The sequence below is a fragment of the Electrona antarctica genome, assembly GCF_951216825.1.
Source record: "Electrona antarctica genome assembly, chromosome: 3".
In the NCBI taxonomy this organism is placed as follows: Eukaryota; Metazoa; Chordata; class Actinopteri; order Myctophiformes; family Myctophidae; genus Electrona; species Electrona antarctica.
Window position 1 is genome coordinate 46,808,564 of NC_136808.1, and position 19,342 is coordinate 46,827,905.

The following is a 19,342-nucleotide window of genomic DNA, read 5'->3' on the forward strand; positions in this document are numbered from 1 at the left end:
CTGTCATGTGCATCTACAGCATATCCTCTACAGCCACTGCGCTTTCTGACATCTGAATGTCATGAGTGAAAACAACTATAAAGCAGACACACAAAAAGAAGTTTACTGGGCAAGGACTCGCAGCAGGAAATAGAAAATAAATCTGGGTGTATATTTCCATTATCGGGGCATGTTATTGTCAGGCAAGGAGAATGCGGAGGGAGAGAGGAGACCGGCTGGGTCTCTATGTGTAGTAGGAGATAGGGGGAAACCAATTTTCACTGCCTCCCTCCTCCCTAACACATCACCTGATTCAGCCCTTGGTAAATCTGCACAGTAGAAATCATTCCATCTAAATAAGCTAGCCAAATGTTTTACACCTCTGCATATTATTGAGTGGCGATAAGGTGCTCGTTCACCATTCTATGCAATGCGCCTGTCTTTTTCCCTTTTTTTTTCCTTTGGCCATAACAAAGATGAGCAGGGCTCCAGCATGCAAAGACTGCAGAGATAGAAAGTGCAGAAATAAGGGGGCAAGAGTATTTTCACACCATGCCATCTCTTATACCCTTGACGATAAAACAACAGACACGCCATATTTTATGTTTGCGTTAAATATTCCCATGTGCGTCACCCTATGACAGCTTATTCTCTGGCAGATTTATCACAACCCTTATCTGCTCAACTCTCTGCAACACCCAGACAAAGGCACAAAGCTAACGGTTGCATGCTTATGCCTGAGGCATAAGACAAAGCATACAATCAATACAAATCTGCAGTCTATACATTGAACAGGAGCAGAATGACACCCATCCTTCCAAAAGCCATACATCACAGCTTCTCATCTAATTAGCTCCCTGAAGAGCATTATTTGTCTGCTAATTCAGTCACTTTTCTGTGGCTCACAGAGATTGCAGTTTTTCTTTCTTGTCATTAATGTCTTATAATGCAACACAGATTTCAACCCATCATTTGTCTTAAATCCATGTTCTAAAATATCTTCACAACAGTGTTGTTATTATTATTAAAGAAAAAGTCCACTCCTACACAAATCTCACTTCTAAAATCTTCGTAAAGAAATATCAGGGAATAGCCAACTTTCTGAGAGACCAATTTGCAGCCAGGACCTGTAGCAGTTAAAGACTTACACAGTATGTGGTTTACTTCATTCCGCAGTTAACAGTGATAGTCAATGAAATGCAGTACATTTGTTTGCAGATCCAACAAATAAACATTACAAAACAGGCAAGCCTCACATCCATGGCCAATTTTGCTGAATCTATAAATGGAAATGGACATCAGAAATAAAATATATTACCTCATACAAAATTATCCTTTAACACAAGAATTCTCCCCTAAGGGCACGGTCACACCGCACTTATTCTACTTATGAGGGCGGATTCTGACATTGCATTTCAATGGAAATGGAGTTTGCTGCCATTTGCGGTTATCTATAAACGCTCCATTCCCATTGAAATGCATCGGCAGAATCCACACTCATAGGTAATATAAAAGGGTGGTGTGATCGTGCCTTAAACAATGTACTGTAGTATTGGGTAATTACTAATTATGCATGATGTGGTTAAATGCTCTGCCGGTTATATTGACCACAAAACCCCTTACATCTAAACTCCATTTCCTGGCTCGGGATAATGTAGAGTATTTCACACTGTCTGCTCTTACTGTCCTGACACACTTCACTTCCCTGTCCAAATAAAAAGCTAAATGTAATTACAAATTTAAATAAAATCATATTTAAACCTTTAATGGTTATTATTGTAAAATGTGACTCTGTGACACTGTAAAAGTGTATTTTTTTTAAGGTAGGCCTAATTAAAGGTAATTCCAAATGAACACGCTTACATCCACCCTCACATCCATCCATCCAACACAGCAAAAATTGGGGATCGGGAAAAAAGTGGTGATAACATCTGCATAATCAAAAGATCATCTACATGCATATACATACAATCACAATATTATTACTGCTCTCTGTAGCGAATCTGGTTAGAAGAAATAATAGTTTTCTCTGACAGGAGAATCAGAAATATTTCAATCATATAATGTGGGACTCAAATATTATGACTAGTTACACTGTGAATGAAGAGCTACACTGGGAGCAAAGTCTGTCTGTGATCTCCGACATTATGTTATTACAGTATGTTAATAGGAGACACATTTAGAAGACTCAAACAGTTGTGTCCTGTCCAAGCATGTGACTGTTCCACGTTTCATTTAGTGGAAAGAGACGAGCTGAATTGACTAATTCGGTGAGGTTCCATGATAACATCTTTTTCAAGAAGTAACTACCACAGTTGAAAAAATGTTTTGCAACTACAAAATGAGAAAAGAATCACACCCGTGTGAAGTGAGTGGTGCAACTTCTAGACCCACAGGAATGAGCCCAGGGTGCTGGCCCGGTTCCGGTGAGCCGCCCCACGTCCGAAACGGTTGAGAAATGACGGAGTTACCGTGTGGGAGTCCACTCCCCGGAACATCCAGACCCCCAGCAACACGCCCAGGGGGTCGGGCCGGTTCCGGTGAGCCGCCCCGCGTCCGAAACAGTTGAGAAATGACAGAGTTACTGTGTGGGGGTCCCCAGGGGGGTCCCTCTACTGTACTGTCACTGTAGTGTAGTGTACTGTACACACCCAAAATCATCATATATACAGTTAATATGTGTGTGTATTAGGCTGCACAACAGTGACACTTCGTGATGGAAACCAACCAAAGGCTATTTTCGTGCTCGGACACAGCCAGCCAGAGACACACAAAGCTCCATATAGGAGTGGTTGCACCAATAAAAAAAAAGAAAAGTTCATAATGTAGCTCAGGCAAATATGCAGCACTTGAACCCTAGCGTCCCTATATTCTGGGGTGAACATTCAGCTATCTCTCACGAGTAGCACTCTTGCAGATCAGCTATTTTTGTGTAGAGGGAAAAAGGAGGAGGCCGAGTATAGACCAGAGGGAGGCTCTGGTCAGCTATGCATATAGGGTTTAAGTGGTTAAAGTGAACCATATTAATGTTCATAAGATCACTTACTTAAAAAGGTAATAAAACGAATGTGCTTTTGATCAGTATTATTAGGATATACCGGCACTGCCATTATCGCATTTGGCAGCAATATTGTCTTTGAGATTGCTATGCTACTACTTTACAAGCCCAAGTGGTTCCCTAAAGAATGGTTTCACATGTTCATAAAAATCTATTCATTTCAGAATCTGCTTTTCAATTTTTCAAAACAAAGAGTTGAAATCCTTCTGATTGGCATTGCTGATAGAATGTCTTTAAACAAAATGTTGTAGATTGTTCATCCCTCATCGATATCTTCATAATAAGATGGCATTATTTTCTATTGTTTAGTCATTGTACATCATACAGAAGTTTTTTATGCTTTACATATATTTTGCATAAATATGTGTAAATAAATGTAAATCTGTATTTTGAGAAATTATGATAATGGCAACACAAGGTCAACACCAACAGTTTAAGTATTGCTGATTCTCATTCCTTTATCATTCAAACCTGAGAATATCTATCACTGCCTGCTGAAGAATAAATTCTGTGCAACTGCAGAAAATATATCTTGCCACAGTAACTCAATAATACCACTGTCAAAGGTTTGTGCCATCTGAAATCATTGGATCTCGCATCAATTGCACAAAATTTGGAAGCTTGGCCACATTGGATTGGGAGGCAGTGACAGCATAACCTGTTAAAACTGCCCAGCGGCGCTTTGCAGTCCTTCCTTTTTTATGAAAGGACAGGCAACATTATTATACTTCAGGTCAGAAGTCAGATTTCAAATTCTGGTTGGTAAGAGCATGCAGCTTTTTTTTATAAAGTAACCATATAGATGAGGTCAACCTTTAAAGCCTATATTTATTTATTTATCCTCTTTCCCCGCCTCTTCCTCGCACAAATGCAGACTAAGCTCTGCTTCGAGCTTCCAAATGGAGGGGACAGATTAAGCAGAGTTAGGCCTACTTTCCACAAATATGCTGGTGCGGCACTTTGGTATCCACCGCGTCTGTTTCTCTGTCTTTCTATTAAACAATTATGAGGTTCATCCATATTGCTTAACCACTTAAGGCCTCGTTCATACTTTTCACGTGGCGAAAATAGATCTACTAGCTCACAATGCATTGAATGCGACATGATGATGAGCTTCAGCTTGTGGATCAGATATTTTCAATTTTTTTTAAAGATGTGTGAAAATGTTTTTCTGTTTCTGAAAAGATTCACCTATGATGACATGCCAACGTTGGGACGCCAGGTTCAATGTAGTTGGTTATTCCAGACGACTTTACTATGAGTATCACTAGATAAGGTCACTGCCACCTTGTTATAACCATGCTAACCACATTTGTTTTAATCCGTTTCTCTATATTTATTAAGCTGAACAAGCCTACAAGGAATAAAAGTACTGGTCGAGCATGTTGGTGAACATGTGGGTTAGTTTTAGTCTTCATTCTGAGGCTTAATGTATGTATATTGAAAGATTTCCATATGAACAGGTATATCATCTGCCCTGAAAGTTTGAAACCTTGAATCTCAATATTATATTATGTTAACTTGTTTCATAAATGAAACCTATATTATACCACTGTATGGCGATGTCATGCAAAAGCAGCAAAAATAGCAGAACCTATTCTACCATATTATATCGATATGTTACTGTGTATTGACAGATTTTCATACCAATAGGCACATCCACAGAGAGATATAATGCTGGTGGTCATTTCCAATAAAGGACTGAGTCACATTTGAAAAGCTCTTTGTTTAACACAACAAGAGGGTTTGTGATTCTGTTAATAACTGACCCTAGTCTCCCTATTCTGGGGTGAACTTTCAGCAAAAATAGCAGATCTACAATGTCACAATGTGCTGCATTGTGATGGGACGCGGTGTGGGCGTGTAGCTCGCCAAGTTCGGCAAAGAGCCATGGGGGAAACCGGCCAAATAAGTACAATAATATAGTGTATTATTGTATAGTTTTAGTGGTTTTAAAAATGCTGCACTACCATCAGGCAAGACCTTCTGAAAGACTTTTCTGAAAATGCACGGTTAACAACCAAATCACTCTGGATGCATGACAAAATGCTGCAAGCAAGAACAAAGAAGAAATAATCGCTTTGAAACATTTATTATGAAATTATAAAGATATAATAGCACTGTTCAAAAAGGCTTTATATAAAACAGAAGAACATGGGTTGCAGGATACTGAATAATTGGGAGGAGAATATACTTCAGATGTAATTATAGTACACCCAGCAATAAAGAGAGAGGGTGGGGGGAACGAAAGAATCAGGGGGAAATAAATAAATCAAACAAAGCAAAAAAATAAATAAAAGAACAAGTCCATTACAGTATAACACAGCACATTAGGCAAGATTACCAGGAGTTCCATTTACATGAAGCAGCTTGTATATATACAATAAAAATGTACATTGGTGTGGCTTACAGTGTCAGTGAGCGATGGGGCACAGTCAATGGCAGTCACATTTCAAGTCAAGTGTGCCTCTTTGCTTAAAGGAGATGGGGGGAGGGGTGGAGGGATGGAGGGCTTTGGCTGGCAGTGCCGTTATCACGACTATTAGTCTAGACACTGCCACACGCTAGTGACAGAGAAGCGGCCTGTCGTCGCTCAACGTAACAGCCCCATGACGAGGATGAGTCTCCCTCCAGGACTGTCATGTCAGGACAGACAGCGCCGCTCATGCCCACCTTTTAACCCCATTTCCTTTTTATAAGAGTATAATGATTAAGGGAGAGAGGACAGCAACAGAGAGAACGTTGGGCTATGTGTTGTACACAAAGCACCCTAATATGTCATGAGTAATCAGGACACAAAAGGGTGAACACACACCCTCAGTGATCTAAACCCTGCATGTAACAGCACTGACCCCAATAAAACATGGAGGTGAAAGAAGGGCTGGGTTTGGAGAAGGGAAGGACAGGGGTGGGTGGACGAGAGGAGTGAAGCATGGGGAGGAGAAGTGGGTTGGTAGTAGGGGGATTGTTCAAACAATGTCGCAGCATCATAACGTGTAATTCTGAATTGTTTTTTACAGACAAGTGAACGGACAAGAAACATTTTCTTCCACCCTTCTACTTCAGTGTATTTCATTTAAAAAATATATATATTTAAACAATTACAACCCAAATGGATTGGTATTGAACATAAGTGCTGCAGTTCATCTTTTTTCCCTCCTTGTCATGCAGTGTTAAAATAATATGAAGCGATATTTGTTCGTTAGTATGTCAACTTGATTGATTGCCGTAGGAACATGGGAAATGTGTTTGGTCAATTAGTTACAAACATGGAGATGAATTAAGTTGTGGCAGTCTCACAAAAGCAACAATGACTTCAATTTTTTTTGCGCATGCAAAACATGTATTTCACAAAGCAATCCCTTGGAGATCAGTCATCAATCAATTTGCTTTGTGAAATAGCATAGATGGATGATGCTGACTTTTCAGATGAATGGGCTGCCATCCCAAAAGTGATGGACACAACAGAACCAAAATAACTCACACATGCACACGGACACACATACATTTTGCTATGTGAAGAAATATAATGAATTTTGGTTGCATTGGGAGAAAAGAAATCACTGATGAAAGTTGCGATCTCCACAATTTATGGAAACAAATCATGATGGCAGTAAAACAAATTCAAAGATAGAGACAAATATTTAATTCCTGGTAATTTGCCATCATCTGTGTGTGTTACAGAAATTGTGCCCCCTGGCAGTTACAGACAAAACCAAACAAAGCTAAACAAATTTCAGTAGCACTTCACTTTTCTCGAGAGGAAAAATCCAAACATAAAAATCACCCTAAGAGTTCAGCCAGTGTAGCAAAAAGGGAGCTTTGATTTATTTTGTTGTTTTGTGCAGACAAAACTAGATCCTCCTCAGGGCAATAATCTACTCTGTAGTTCTTATATCCACTAACTTACTATGGCCCACAATCCGTTTCATTTCCTTTCTTACCCACCTAGATATGGTGGATATGACAAGGCTTTCAGATAAATGCAATATTCTCGTAGAACAAAGTCTCCATTGATGAAGTTGAAACTTCATGATTCTCTCAGAATCGTCTGCTGACTGAATATGTGGTGAAGATGACCACTGTATTTGGTTCATTGCTTGTGTTCAATGAGAAATGGAGTTCTTCACATATTGAGGTTTTTTACATGTACTGTACACTGCGGACGACAGAATTAATTACCATATGCATATGTGATATACTCACAGATGGAAATTATCCATCGGTTTTCTTTGATATAATTAAAATTGTACCTCTCATACACAGACGCAAACAGAATGAGATTTGGCAATATGTTCTTATACTAAAAGAAAACAACATGGCTGTAAGAACAACTTAGGTTAGATATTATTTCTGGCAAATAAATCCATCCAAAGATTACAATAAATAACGCTAACTAGCAAGATAGCATAGAATACATTTATAGACGGGCTAAGAATGCTGGGAAATGCACACTTGCTGTGCATTGGAGAGGTGCTGGCTTGCAGAGAGTGCCAAACAGTAAAATATTGAGTCATTTAACTACAGGAACACTCATGACCGTGTAGAGAGAGTAGAAGAGCTAGCTGTACATTTGTAGCTCAGATGCAAAAAATAACAATATTGATATTTTTGCATATGAGCTACGAGTGTGTGGCTGCTCTTTTATTCATAGTTAGGTAACAATCACTGTCCTCTCTTTCAATCTTTTCTCAGGCAGCCGAGCTTCTGTGTCAGCACAATTTGGAAGATTCCTGCAACAGACTCTTTCCCCTCAGGTGCAACATTGTCATAGTTCATTAATCTTCTCAAACTTCGCCTGCTGCCATCAGCCCCCATACGTACTACTAATCCCCTTATTAATGTGGCAAATGGACCTGCACAAGAACGACGACTCCCCCAAGGCTCCATAATTACAATGGTCTGTACAAACTCCTGTTTGCATAGAACGTCCATTCATTAAGTATAGTGGCAAGGCAGTACCAGTTGCACCATGATATCCTGAGTGTTAATTTAACTCTGAGAGTCTACAAATGGAACCTAATTCGGTTGATTTGTACATTCTCCGAGTAACACATCCTTAAAGGGTGTGACTGGTTCCATTTGTACAGGTTTACTGTGACTTCACTTTCATCCACAGTCCTCCCCCTTCTCTGTGTCGTTAGAGTTCAATATACTCCACAAACTCCACTATGTAATGGGTTTTGTGTTTCTCACGAGTGATACTGTAATTCAAGTCACAAGTCTAATACTTTGGTCGCCGTCACAACAATAAAGTAAATGAACATGAAGAAGCAGCCTGCTTGGAGGTACTCTGTGAAAAATGAAAAAGAGAAGAAAAAGGTCTTTTAGAATCAGACCACGAGTCATATAAATTATGTCCAAGATTATTTTAACAATATTCACATTGATAATTCATAGTCAAATGATCTGTGTATAATAAACTACACTCACTACACAGAAGAGAGCTTTCAATACAATGTCCCTGCATGCCAGGGTTTATCCTACAGTAGCTCAGAATGGGCCTTGTGGGGGCTGACTACTGTACACTTAATAAGCATGATCCACCCACGGCACCACTACGTGCAATTAGTGACGGCAATGAGCCTTTAAGGTAACCTTATGGTAATAAGGTTACCTTATTACCATAAGAAATGTATGAATGTATTTTCCTTTTATTTGTGACCATTTGATAAACATACACAGTATGTAATATGCTTGAGTAAAAGAAACTCCAAATAATATAAAGGTTTAATAAATAGGGTTATGGTTGGAAGGGGGAGGGGAGTGATATATATTCTATAAACCAAACCTATCAAAGCATCAGGTGATTGGCTAAGATCCTAGTTGTTGATAGGCAAATAACAGCTCGTCTTACTTGGGCACACAGAATACATATTTTATTCTCAATTATTATACTTTTGGTGCTAGTGATTTTGCCTTTAGGCGGTGGCTAAAAACTCTTTGGGCGCGCCAGAAATTCCTCTATGCAGGAACAATCCTGCCATGAGGAAAGGCAGTATTTGTGCTCCAGAGAAAGCCGTATAAACCAACTACACTGTAGGTGCATGTGCAACCCTTTGGACGTATTAAGAAAATAACCAATTAACTGAAGCAATTAAGCCTCTTTACCCTTGAGATGTGGAGCTAATGTCAGAGTCAGGGCACCCTTAGAAGCACTGTGTCCATACTCCATAACTACCATAGCATGTGTCTCATGCATGTGAATGAGATCAACTACAGACCTACAGATTTTCAGAAACAGACAATGAACATAATTGTCTATTTACCATGAGGTTTATGTGAAATTGTGACCAGAAAAAGACAGGCTCTAGTAGTAATACCATGGCTTAACTGTGGATCTCGGACTTCTTGTGACCAATCTATGGCATCAGTCATCCTACAACCTCAGTACTATGACGTCCGTCATCTCCATATTCAGGCCATCTGTACTTGCTATAGCCCGTTGGCAGTGTGCACAAGAAATATGGCACTGATCAGTCCAGCAGTTTGAGATTAGCCCTGGACTCACAAATAGACAGACAGACGGACATAGCTACATAGCTACAGTAGTACAGTGTCACGCCATAACCAAGAAATAAAAATGTGAGTTTTAAATGGTAATAGTAGCTTCTTACCTTCAGACTGAGTGTTCACCTAACTTTGAGTGTACTGTACACTCTCAATAGTTACATTAAAACTCTGGATTTTGCAATGCATGTACTTTAACCCATTTTGGACTGTCGATTAAAAAAAGGCTTCTAAATCCTGTTTGTTTGTTGTTGTTTGATGTCAGTTGTGCTCAACCTTTTTCATGTCAAGGACCTCCAGTCCAGAATTATCTCTATTGGGCCACGGACCCCCATCTCAAAATATGTTGTTCCAGGGACCTCCCCAGAAGCAAATATTTTAGTTAAAAAATGTCGCTCTGAAATATATATTCAAAGATTTGCACCGTATTTTCACGACTTTTCCAAAATATCAGACCTACAAGCTCGTAGCGCGCCACTCGGTGGCGTGCTATGAGCTTGTAGATCTGCTATTTTTCAATAGCTAAAGTATAACGTAACGCTTAAAACACCAAAAGGGGTTCCCGCCCAAAATGAGTTAAGTGAATTTATGCTATAACATGAGCTCTATAGGCTGATAATATAATGCCACCAGGGTAATGCTCAGTTAGTGAACCAAAACCACGTCTCCTCTTCAAAATACTGATGGGATGTGAAGAACCTCATGGTGAAACAGCAGGATATGCACTCTCTTTCTTAGATGTTGCTCTTGCCTTCTGAATCTAGGACAGTGTGTACATGCCTTTTTTCCTCAGTGTTGTTTACACTAATATAAGTCCCTGGAGGGTAAATAATAACAGAAAAAAGAGAGGAAAGAATTACTCCCTTTGCTATAAGCAGAGTCTGGGGTGTCTCTATAAGGCTGATTCCAGCAGGCCTTTGGCTGCGATGGCAATATTGAAGGGATGTCTGCTTTTTTTATATATATTTTTAACTACCTTTCATATTCTGTTTTCTGAAGAAGGTATGAAATTGTGTTATTATTGCAGTTGTATTCTGACTACTTCTCTGCTCCTTCTATTATTATTATTATTATTAATGTAATAGTGTAATAATAAGAGTAACAACAATAATAATGTTTTATTATTATTAATTATTGATTATTATTATATTGGATTTTGTAGAGCAGTGATTATTGAGAATGTAAGTCTTTATTCTCTACTGTTTTGTTACACAGTTACAGTAGTTTATTTTGTTCCTCTTAATTTATTTCAAGTACAAACGTATGTTAAGGGTAGTTCCATAACAGTGTTGGTAACTCATAATCTTCTTCTAGGTCATGAAGGTAAAATGCTAAACATAATCAATCCTTCATACAGTGCATGCTTTGGTTGCTCTATAATATGTCGCAATGCGGCACCTTCCTGACCTTATTTACAATATAAAATAAATAAAGTAATATTCTATCACTAAAATACCGGCAATGATATTAGATTATCACCACATTATGAACTTGTCATTTAATGACAGTTTTCATATACAGACTAATGTATCCCTTCTTATCCTCCATGACATTACTTGACCTCTTGAGAAGTATGCTCTGAGTCTAACCACTACCGATACAATGCTTGCCCTCTGGATCTACTTGGTAAATACTTTTAGTTTTCAAACCACTTGAGGAATCTGCCATCAGATAACAACATAATATGTAGTGCACATTTGAGGAACTGTCAACAACTTGTGATAGTTTTAATTGAATATGCTAAAGGTAGACTTAACACAAAAGTGGACATTATATACATAAGACGCTAACATCAGTGTTCGACGTCATTATGGCACTGATTCTCAAAGTGGGGTCTGGGTACCCCCAGGGATCACTGAGGGGTTTCCAAGTAGGAACGGTTTAAAAACGTAAACACTGTTTTATTTGTATTGTTCTGAAACCTCCGACTTACTGTACCAGATCACAATGGACCACAATGTGATGTCGATGCAAGCTTGTAGATCTGCATTTTTTTTGTTTGACAAATGTTCCCTTATCCCCCATAAGATAGCACAAGGTCTTTCCAATTGGGGTTCCGTGGCCAAATACATAACAATTCGGGAGTCCTTGGCGTGAATATGTTTGAGAACTACTGCCTTGGAGAAGTCATCACAGTGAATGTTTGAAGTCAGTTTTGAACTAATCAAAATATGGTATAATTTAGTAAAATACCAAATTTGAACTAGTTCAATCTAAGCTCCATTATCTTCATGTGACATTGTCCAAGTCTTCATGGCTGGGGGATAAAGTTATAGCTATTCTTTATAGCTGTAAAAGGTAGAAAAAGCAGGGATGGATTCACGACACTTATTAACTAATTGATTAAAACATGTACAGCGTGGAATAGGTAGGTAGAGGGGGAGTAATGGTTGAGGTGAAGTAACAACTTTTGTAATTTTAAAATCCCCAAACTGGAGAGACATTAAGTTCTACTACACTCAAGCATAGCGTTTTGAGGAACTATTGTTAAATGTTAACCACATAAACGCTAGCGTTCCTATACTGTAGGAAACATTCAGCGAAAATAGCAGATCTTTAAGCTCACAACACAACACATTGCAAGCTTATAGATTGGCTATTTTTGCCGAGGATAAATGTGTAGAGGGAAAATGTAGGCGACCTAGAATAGACCCCTGGAGGATCCCGGGCAATAAGTATAGGGATTAAAAGACTGGCAGATTCCACATAAAAAATACCATAAATGACACTTTTCGATCACAGAAATGCCTGAACTGAAGCAACCGTTATGTACAGTATTTATACTATCAATGACAATATATTGCACACACTAGCTCTGTTTGTGTGCCGCTTTGAATCATCTGTCTGAGCTATTGATCCCAATGAATCTTGTGTTGAATTGTGGGATGACTGAGGGAATCGATGGAGTTGTGCTTACAGCATAGTGTCATATCTCATGTGTCCACCCCAGGGCTATATTCTTCCCCCACCCATTCCATTGCTGTCTGTCAGACAAAAAGAAAATACAAAAGCAAGCGCACACACACACACACACACACACACACACACACACACACACACACACACACACACACACACACACACACACACACACACACACACACACACACACACACACACACACACACACACACACACACACACACACACACACACACACACACACACACACACACACACACACACACACACACAGCCTGTGCCAGAAACACTAACAAACTGAATGCCTCTTTTGACTGCTACCTTTCAAGCTGAGACGTGGTAAATGCGACCTCGGACGCGGTGACCCAGAGGCATGCATCAATAGGAGTCACATAGTGTCACCCCTGTAATGCCACTCTCTCTTCCGGATAGATCTTATCACTCACATCTCTAACTGCCATTATCAATCTACCCTGTGCAATCTCTGCATCGTTAGGCAAGAGTATTTCACCAAGAACAGCATCACAGCCTGCTCCGCTTTCTCCTCCTCCCTTGCATTTAAGAAGCCTGCTGCACGTTGGCGCAGTGCCAAGTTGTGCCAAGCAGAGCAACACTGCCACCTAAAGGTATAGTACCCTGACCAACCTTAACACACTCTCCATCTCCATCCCTCTATGCAACTCTTGCAGTCACTCCCTCTCTCTCCCTCTCCTTCTCCACAGCCCACGTTTGTCCACGCTGCGTTCCGTTAGATTAGGACTGTGTGTTGTGTTGGGATGCATTATTACGAGAAAAATTAATAAGGCTTTTACCCAAAAAAAGAAACCGTATGGATTATACTGAAATTTGAAGATCATTCTTCGCTAATCCCTTTTCAACTGGATGTGTATCAGGTTCCAGACAAGCTTCACTCAGTTCGCTAGTGTGCTTTGAGAGGAGGTATTTAATTCAAGCCTGGATGAGGTGACATTCAAAATTCATCACTGATTGTTGACTGTGCTATGGTTGGTTGGGATAATTACTGCAGGTGTTGAGACAATATTGTCCTATATTGCAATACACAACAAAAACAAACAAACAAACAAACAAAAAACATGAATACACTCAAAATAGTATGAAGGGAGATGTGAAAAGTCAACTAATTTTTTAGGATATTGGAAAAATAAATGGTATAATGATTCGCTGAGGAACCATAATGTTATAATTAATATTCCTACAGGCTAGTAGATTATGCTGGCAATTAAACGTGTTGCAGCTATAGGCCTATACCAATAATAATTAAAGTGACAATTTGAGTAGATAGGCAAGAAAAAAATGTTTCTTTCACAAATGTAGAGGACATTGTATCACAATGAATTCTATGCTGGTACAATTTACCACTTAACTAACCTCTGGGTGCTCACAAAGGTTGCATGCCAACACAATCTGACAAGGCAATTGCTCACCTACTGCATTTTTGTTAGATTTTAACATATATCCTAAGAACAAAACATCAGTCTCTAACTAGTCCCAAAAATATATATGTTTGATCTCTTAGTCCATTATCAACTGGTCAGTTTTTGTTGTTGTTTTGTGTTTGTTTTACAGTTTGAATAGCAGAATTTAACCAAGTAGTGCGTCTCCAACTCTCTTGGTGTTGTTTTACAGTAACTTAGAGTGAGTTCCTAATCTATACTGGCACTTCAGCACTGTGGAACAGGGCAATTATAGGCAGTACTTATAGACCAGTAAAAGTGTTCCTTTACCTGCTGTCTGGTGTGCATCGGCCCCTTTGTCTTGAAACCTCCTTGGGAGCTGCACTCTGAGGCACTGAAGTGGTCTGAGCTAGTGGACGACCTCTTGGAAAGGGTGTCGCAGCCCCCAACAAAGGTGTTATCCAATGGGAGCTCCTGAATCACGTGGTGCTTCTTCACAGAGACAGGCGTGTCGGCCTTGAGGTGAAAGGCCGACTGCGGGGAGGCAGACTTGTAGTGCCGGGCCAGGTCTGGGCTGCTGGGTTTGAAGGTCGTGGTAGGTGTGGCGTTCCAGTCAAAGCGTCCAATCCCTTGCTCCTCCAGCTCGGAGGGAAGGCTGATGGTTCCGTTGATTGGCTCATGGGCGGGGTCGTCGGGTTTGTTCTCCTCGATGGTGACAAAGTTTAGCAGGGAGCTTTTCGGTGACTTCCTTTTCTTGCGTTTTTTCTTCTTATTCTGCTTGTTCTCTGTGTTGGGCGACATCCACTCAGCACCCTGCTTTTTCCTTTGTGCGGCCTTGAACCTGGACGCATGGCGGCAGCGGAGCAGCACAGTGACAAAAATGACAATAACCACCACTAAGGCCCCGGTTACGAAGGCTATCATTATGGTTAAATAATCACCACTTTGGTAAGTCTCACTGCTCTCGCCAATATTCCGGTCAATAGGCGTCTCCATAGTGCGGCGGATGAGGTCGTAAATAAACGTGGAGTTGCCCACTGTGTCATTCACATATAGAAATACCAGCACCAGAGTGTGAAGGGACTTGGGATATCCCAGGTCACTAATATTGACTACTAATCTGTGCAAGCCTATGTCAGTCACCACTGGCTTTTCCTCCAGGGTGATATTCCCTGTGACAGGGTCAATTCTGAACAGTCCCTTGTTGTTGCCACTCACAATAGTGTATTTCAGTTCCGCGTTCATCCCTGTATCACCGTCGACTGCGAACACCTCTGCCACCACCGACCCCGGAATAGAGGAGAGAGGCACAAGTTTGAAGGAGGTGTTGGATGGGGGATAGATGACAATAGGTGTGTTGTCGTTGACGTCAATGACATTGATGGTCACCTTGGCGGCTGATGAACACGGCGGCCTGCCACTGTCCACAGCCCTGACGTCAAATGTGTATGAGCTCTGCTGTTCCCTGTCGAATGAAACGTTCGACTTTATCACTCCCGAGTATGGATCCAGGATGAAATTCTCATTGTCATTCAGTATAGAAAGGGAGACAGCAGCATTCTCGCCTGTGTCTGCATCTGTCACAGTTATCACCCCTACGGTGCTGTATTTGGGAAGATTCTCAGACACAAAGAACTGAAAGTGGTTATGCGTGAACTTGGGGTTATTGTCATTCTCGTCCAAGATGGTCACGATGACAGCGGCCTGGCTTTGCAGGGGCGGTGTCCCATTATCCCTGGCCGTGATGGTGAAAAGGAACCGATCTTGGTCCTCGCGGTCGAAAACTCGGGACGCGGTCAAGACCCCGGTTTTGCGGTCGAGATCAAAGAAGGATGCGTTCGGCCCCAGCTGATAGACTATCTCTGCATTTTTCCCACTGTCCTCATCGGTGGCACTCAGAGTGGTGAGGAACAGATCACGTTTGTTGTTTTCCATAACAGCCAACTCAATGACAGGCTGGGTAAAAATAGGTGGATTGTCATTCTCATCCTCCAGCCTTACTCTAACCAAGGTGGTCTGATTTAAGCTCGGCTTTCCAGAGTCAGAGGCCACAATCTTGAAGTTGTATTCTTTGGTCCCCTCGTAATCAAGCAATGCAGATGTCTCTAATAAATACTGGTTGTCATACACAGCTTTGAGGTGGAAGGGCACATCCTTCTCTATGAAACAAATGACCTTGCCATTGATGTCTGTGTCTTTGTCCGATACGGTGATGAGAGCTATCTTGGTATTGATAGGATCCTTCTCAGACAGGAAAACAGTGCCATTAATAGGACTGATTATATATCTCAGGTCTATGTTAGGTGGATTGTCATTTACATCAGTCACATTTATTGTAATAGTAGCTCTGGCTGGGCTGGAGCTTCCATCGCTAGCTAAAACAGACAGTTTATGAATAGCAGTCTCTTCTCTGTCCAGAGGCCTCTGTACCGTTATGAGGCCAGACGTCGTATTCAACGCAAAAAGTCTCTTTGTGGCGGGCGACACCTGCGTCCCGAAGACATACCTGATCTCCGCATTTGCCCCTATGTCTGCGTCTGTAGCCTGAAGCTGCACGACGGACGTGCCGATGGCAGAGTTCTCTGGTATGTGCACCTCCATCTGACTCTCTTTAAAGACGGGTTTGTTGTCATTGACATCTGTCACTGTGACTTGTAGAATGGCCGTGCTGGACTTCTGCGGGCTGCCACCGTCCTCCACCTTGATCTTCATCACGTACGTGTCCTTCTGCTCTCTGTCGAGGTTCTGCTGCACGATGAGCTGGGGCCACTTCTCCCCCTCAGGCGTTTCCACAATGTCTAAGCCAAAGGCACTCTGCCCGTTCACAAGCTCATATTTGTGGACACTGTTGGGTCCAGTGTCTGGGTCAGTGGCAGAAGGAATAGCAAAGCGACTATTGATGAGTGTATTCTCTGGTATGGAGATGTTGATAACGGGGGACGGGAACATGGGCGCATTGTCGTTTGTGTCTTTAACTATTATTTTAATCTTAATCAGTCTGAAATAATCATTGGGCAGGATAACCACTTCAATTTCAAACGAGCACTCGCTGTCCTCAAATGAGAGACCGGGGCACAACTTCTCTCTGTCAATTCGGTTGGCCGTTGTGAATATCTCACCGGTGCTGCTGAGCACTCGGACAAGTGGGTTGTCTCCCGCTTTGGAAACCAGCCTATACACCAGATTAGCACTGGCTCCGGTGGCAGCATTTGTATGTGAAATGTTTAGGTCCTTTGGTATGTTTCCAATGAGGATGTTTTCTTGCAACTCCTCTCTGATGGGATAGATAAGCTCTTGAGCTACTGAAGGGTCTAACCAAAGGCATGCAAAAAGGGCAGCCAGCAGGTAAAAGTCTTTTAGATCCATGGCAATGCTTCAAAAACCTATGAGATGTTGCAGTCAGTGACTCCCAGCAAATGAGGGTGGATGTCTTCCATGGACAGACCTATCAATAGATATAACAATTAGATTTTTAGCATTCAGTGAGAACTTCATCTATATATATACAGTATCTCTCTCTCTCTCTCTCTCTCTCTCTCTCTCTCTCTCTATATATATATATATATATATATATATATATATATATATATATATATATATGTGTGTGTGTGTGTGTGTGTGTGTGTGTGTGTGTGTGTGTGTGTGTGTGTGTGTGTGTTATTTATTTTTGAATTTTCATGGTCCATAATTTAAGCTGTCATTCTCATTTAAACAATCAGTTCATACAAGAGCAACAAGAAAACACTGCAGCAACCATTTAGGCCATTCAAGTCTCTTCGCCCCATTTCTCAATCTTCCACACATTATTATGGTCAATGAGAATCTTCAACGTCTCTTAATCTCTGGGCGACTGAACTTCACAGCGTCCTATGTGACGGCAATCGTAGCACTTAAATCACCGCAATTATTATAGCTACAGTTTAAGCTAGCAACTAATGAATCAATATAATTCATTGTACCAAGCAAATAAGCCTATATCAGTATCACAATTTAATTCATATTTGACAGCTACTCATATAGGCTACAGTGAACCCAAATTATTATTATTTTACCGGAGAGAAATATGAAGTCAGCTCAGTCTTCTCATCCTGTTTCTTCCACGAATAAATACATATTATTTCCCGTAAAGAAAAAGAAAAAAAAGAGCAAATTAACCTTTTGATCAGTGTCGTTGGATCGTGGTTTAACACATCTCTCTTCCCGTGTGTGTTCACAGCTTCAACAACAGTTTTCAGTCAAAAGCAGCGGGGCTCGCAAATTGAGCTCAATTCAATCCCGAATTATGTCGCAGAACGTTTTTTTCCCATTTAACTTCAAGAACAGACGGGGTCAGAAGAACAGCGGCTGTCAGCGTTCCTCTCCAGCAAACATAGCCAGGTGATCATTGGCTTGAATCGGTCCCAAATCATTGCACAGCCCCTCCGTAGGTTCCAAGAAGAAACGTTTTCGTCGGCTACCTGTTTAGTTGATAGTGCCGATAAACTAAATGCGAGAGCAGCCACTCTTGTCCCATCATGTGTCAAGTTCACAGGGTTCCATCACCCAAAAAATCCCCGGAGGTCATGCAAACGCAGGCTAAACAAATAATGGAGGTAACGGTACGGAGTCTTTTAAAGTCGATCCGTTCATGAACACCAACAAAGTGTGTTCAACACCAACACCAGTGGAGTGTATGCAACGGTTTATCCTCCTCGCACTCTCCCTCCTGGAACAGAATATGTTGCACTAACTCTGTGTAAACCCATAGGAGGCTGGAGTACACCACACTGACGCCCCCAGACCTTCGTCATTGGACACCATCACGCTGGGCAGTGACACGATTGGTCGATGGTAACGTCACTTAATGCAGACAGAGGAGCTGTCCACGGTTAAATGCTCCGTGAGATGCTGCAGGCTGCGGAGATGCGTTAGCGTTACCAAAACCCCGGGGCTGGCTGGGTATGATTATGGAGAGAAAATAATCTGCGGTCCTGTTAGATATGTTACTGTCTGTGTTGTTGTTCTATGTGTGGCACATTTAATTTATTTGACTGTAGTGTAAGTCAGACACATGAAAATAATCTAACTCAGATGCTTTCTGGTCAGCAGTCATCGCCGTTGGTTTAATTGGTAAGGACTAAGGAGGAATAAGGATACAATATTAACGACTGTGTGGGGAAAAGCTATTGAACTAATTAATTATCATAGATTTGGCCCATCTGGACTGATCATAGACAAGATAACAATGGAACAATGGGAATTGAATAATGTCCTTCCTGATATAAAGTCATTGTCTGGCCATGGGCTCTGGGCGCATATTCATACTGATGTCCGAGATAACCTTGGGTCCCGCCTAGCTGCACTCATTATCATTTGGTTTTTTTCATGAACTAATATTGTCACTTGCCCAAAGCTATATATCCATATGGGACTCCATGCAACCCGTGTCTCATGTTACATCAATCGAGTCTGCTTCAGG

The 19,342-nt window shown here is 41.1% G+C and overlaps 1 protein-coding gene across 5 annotated transcripts in view; it reads right to left on the reverse strand.

Moving 5' to 3' along the window:
* Window positions 1–18,573, reverse strand: part of pcdh9 (protocadherin 9) — a 243,287-nt gene extending 224,714 nt beyond the window's left edge. For 3 of the 5 annotated variants that reach the window (XM_079496820.1, XM_079496818.1, XM_079496821.1), the window contains exons 1-2: window positions 18,040–18,573; window positions 14,215–17,329 (exon numbers count right to left, since the gene is read on the reverse strand). In XM_079496820.1, the coding sequence (XP_079352946.1) occupies window positions 14,215–17,250 (3,036 nt within the window). In that variant the 5' untranslated portion in view covers window positions 17,251–17,329; window positions 18,040–18,573. Of the gene's footprint in view, window positions 1–5,161; window positions 8,331–14,214; window positions 17,330–17,936 lie in introns of those variants that run through there. The other 2 variants (XM_079496822.1, XM_079496819.1) reach the window with 2 other exon arrangements.
* Window positions 18,574–19,342: the final 769 nt, after the last annotated feature.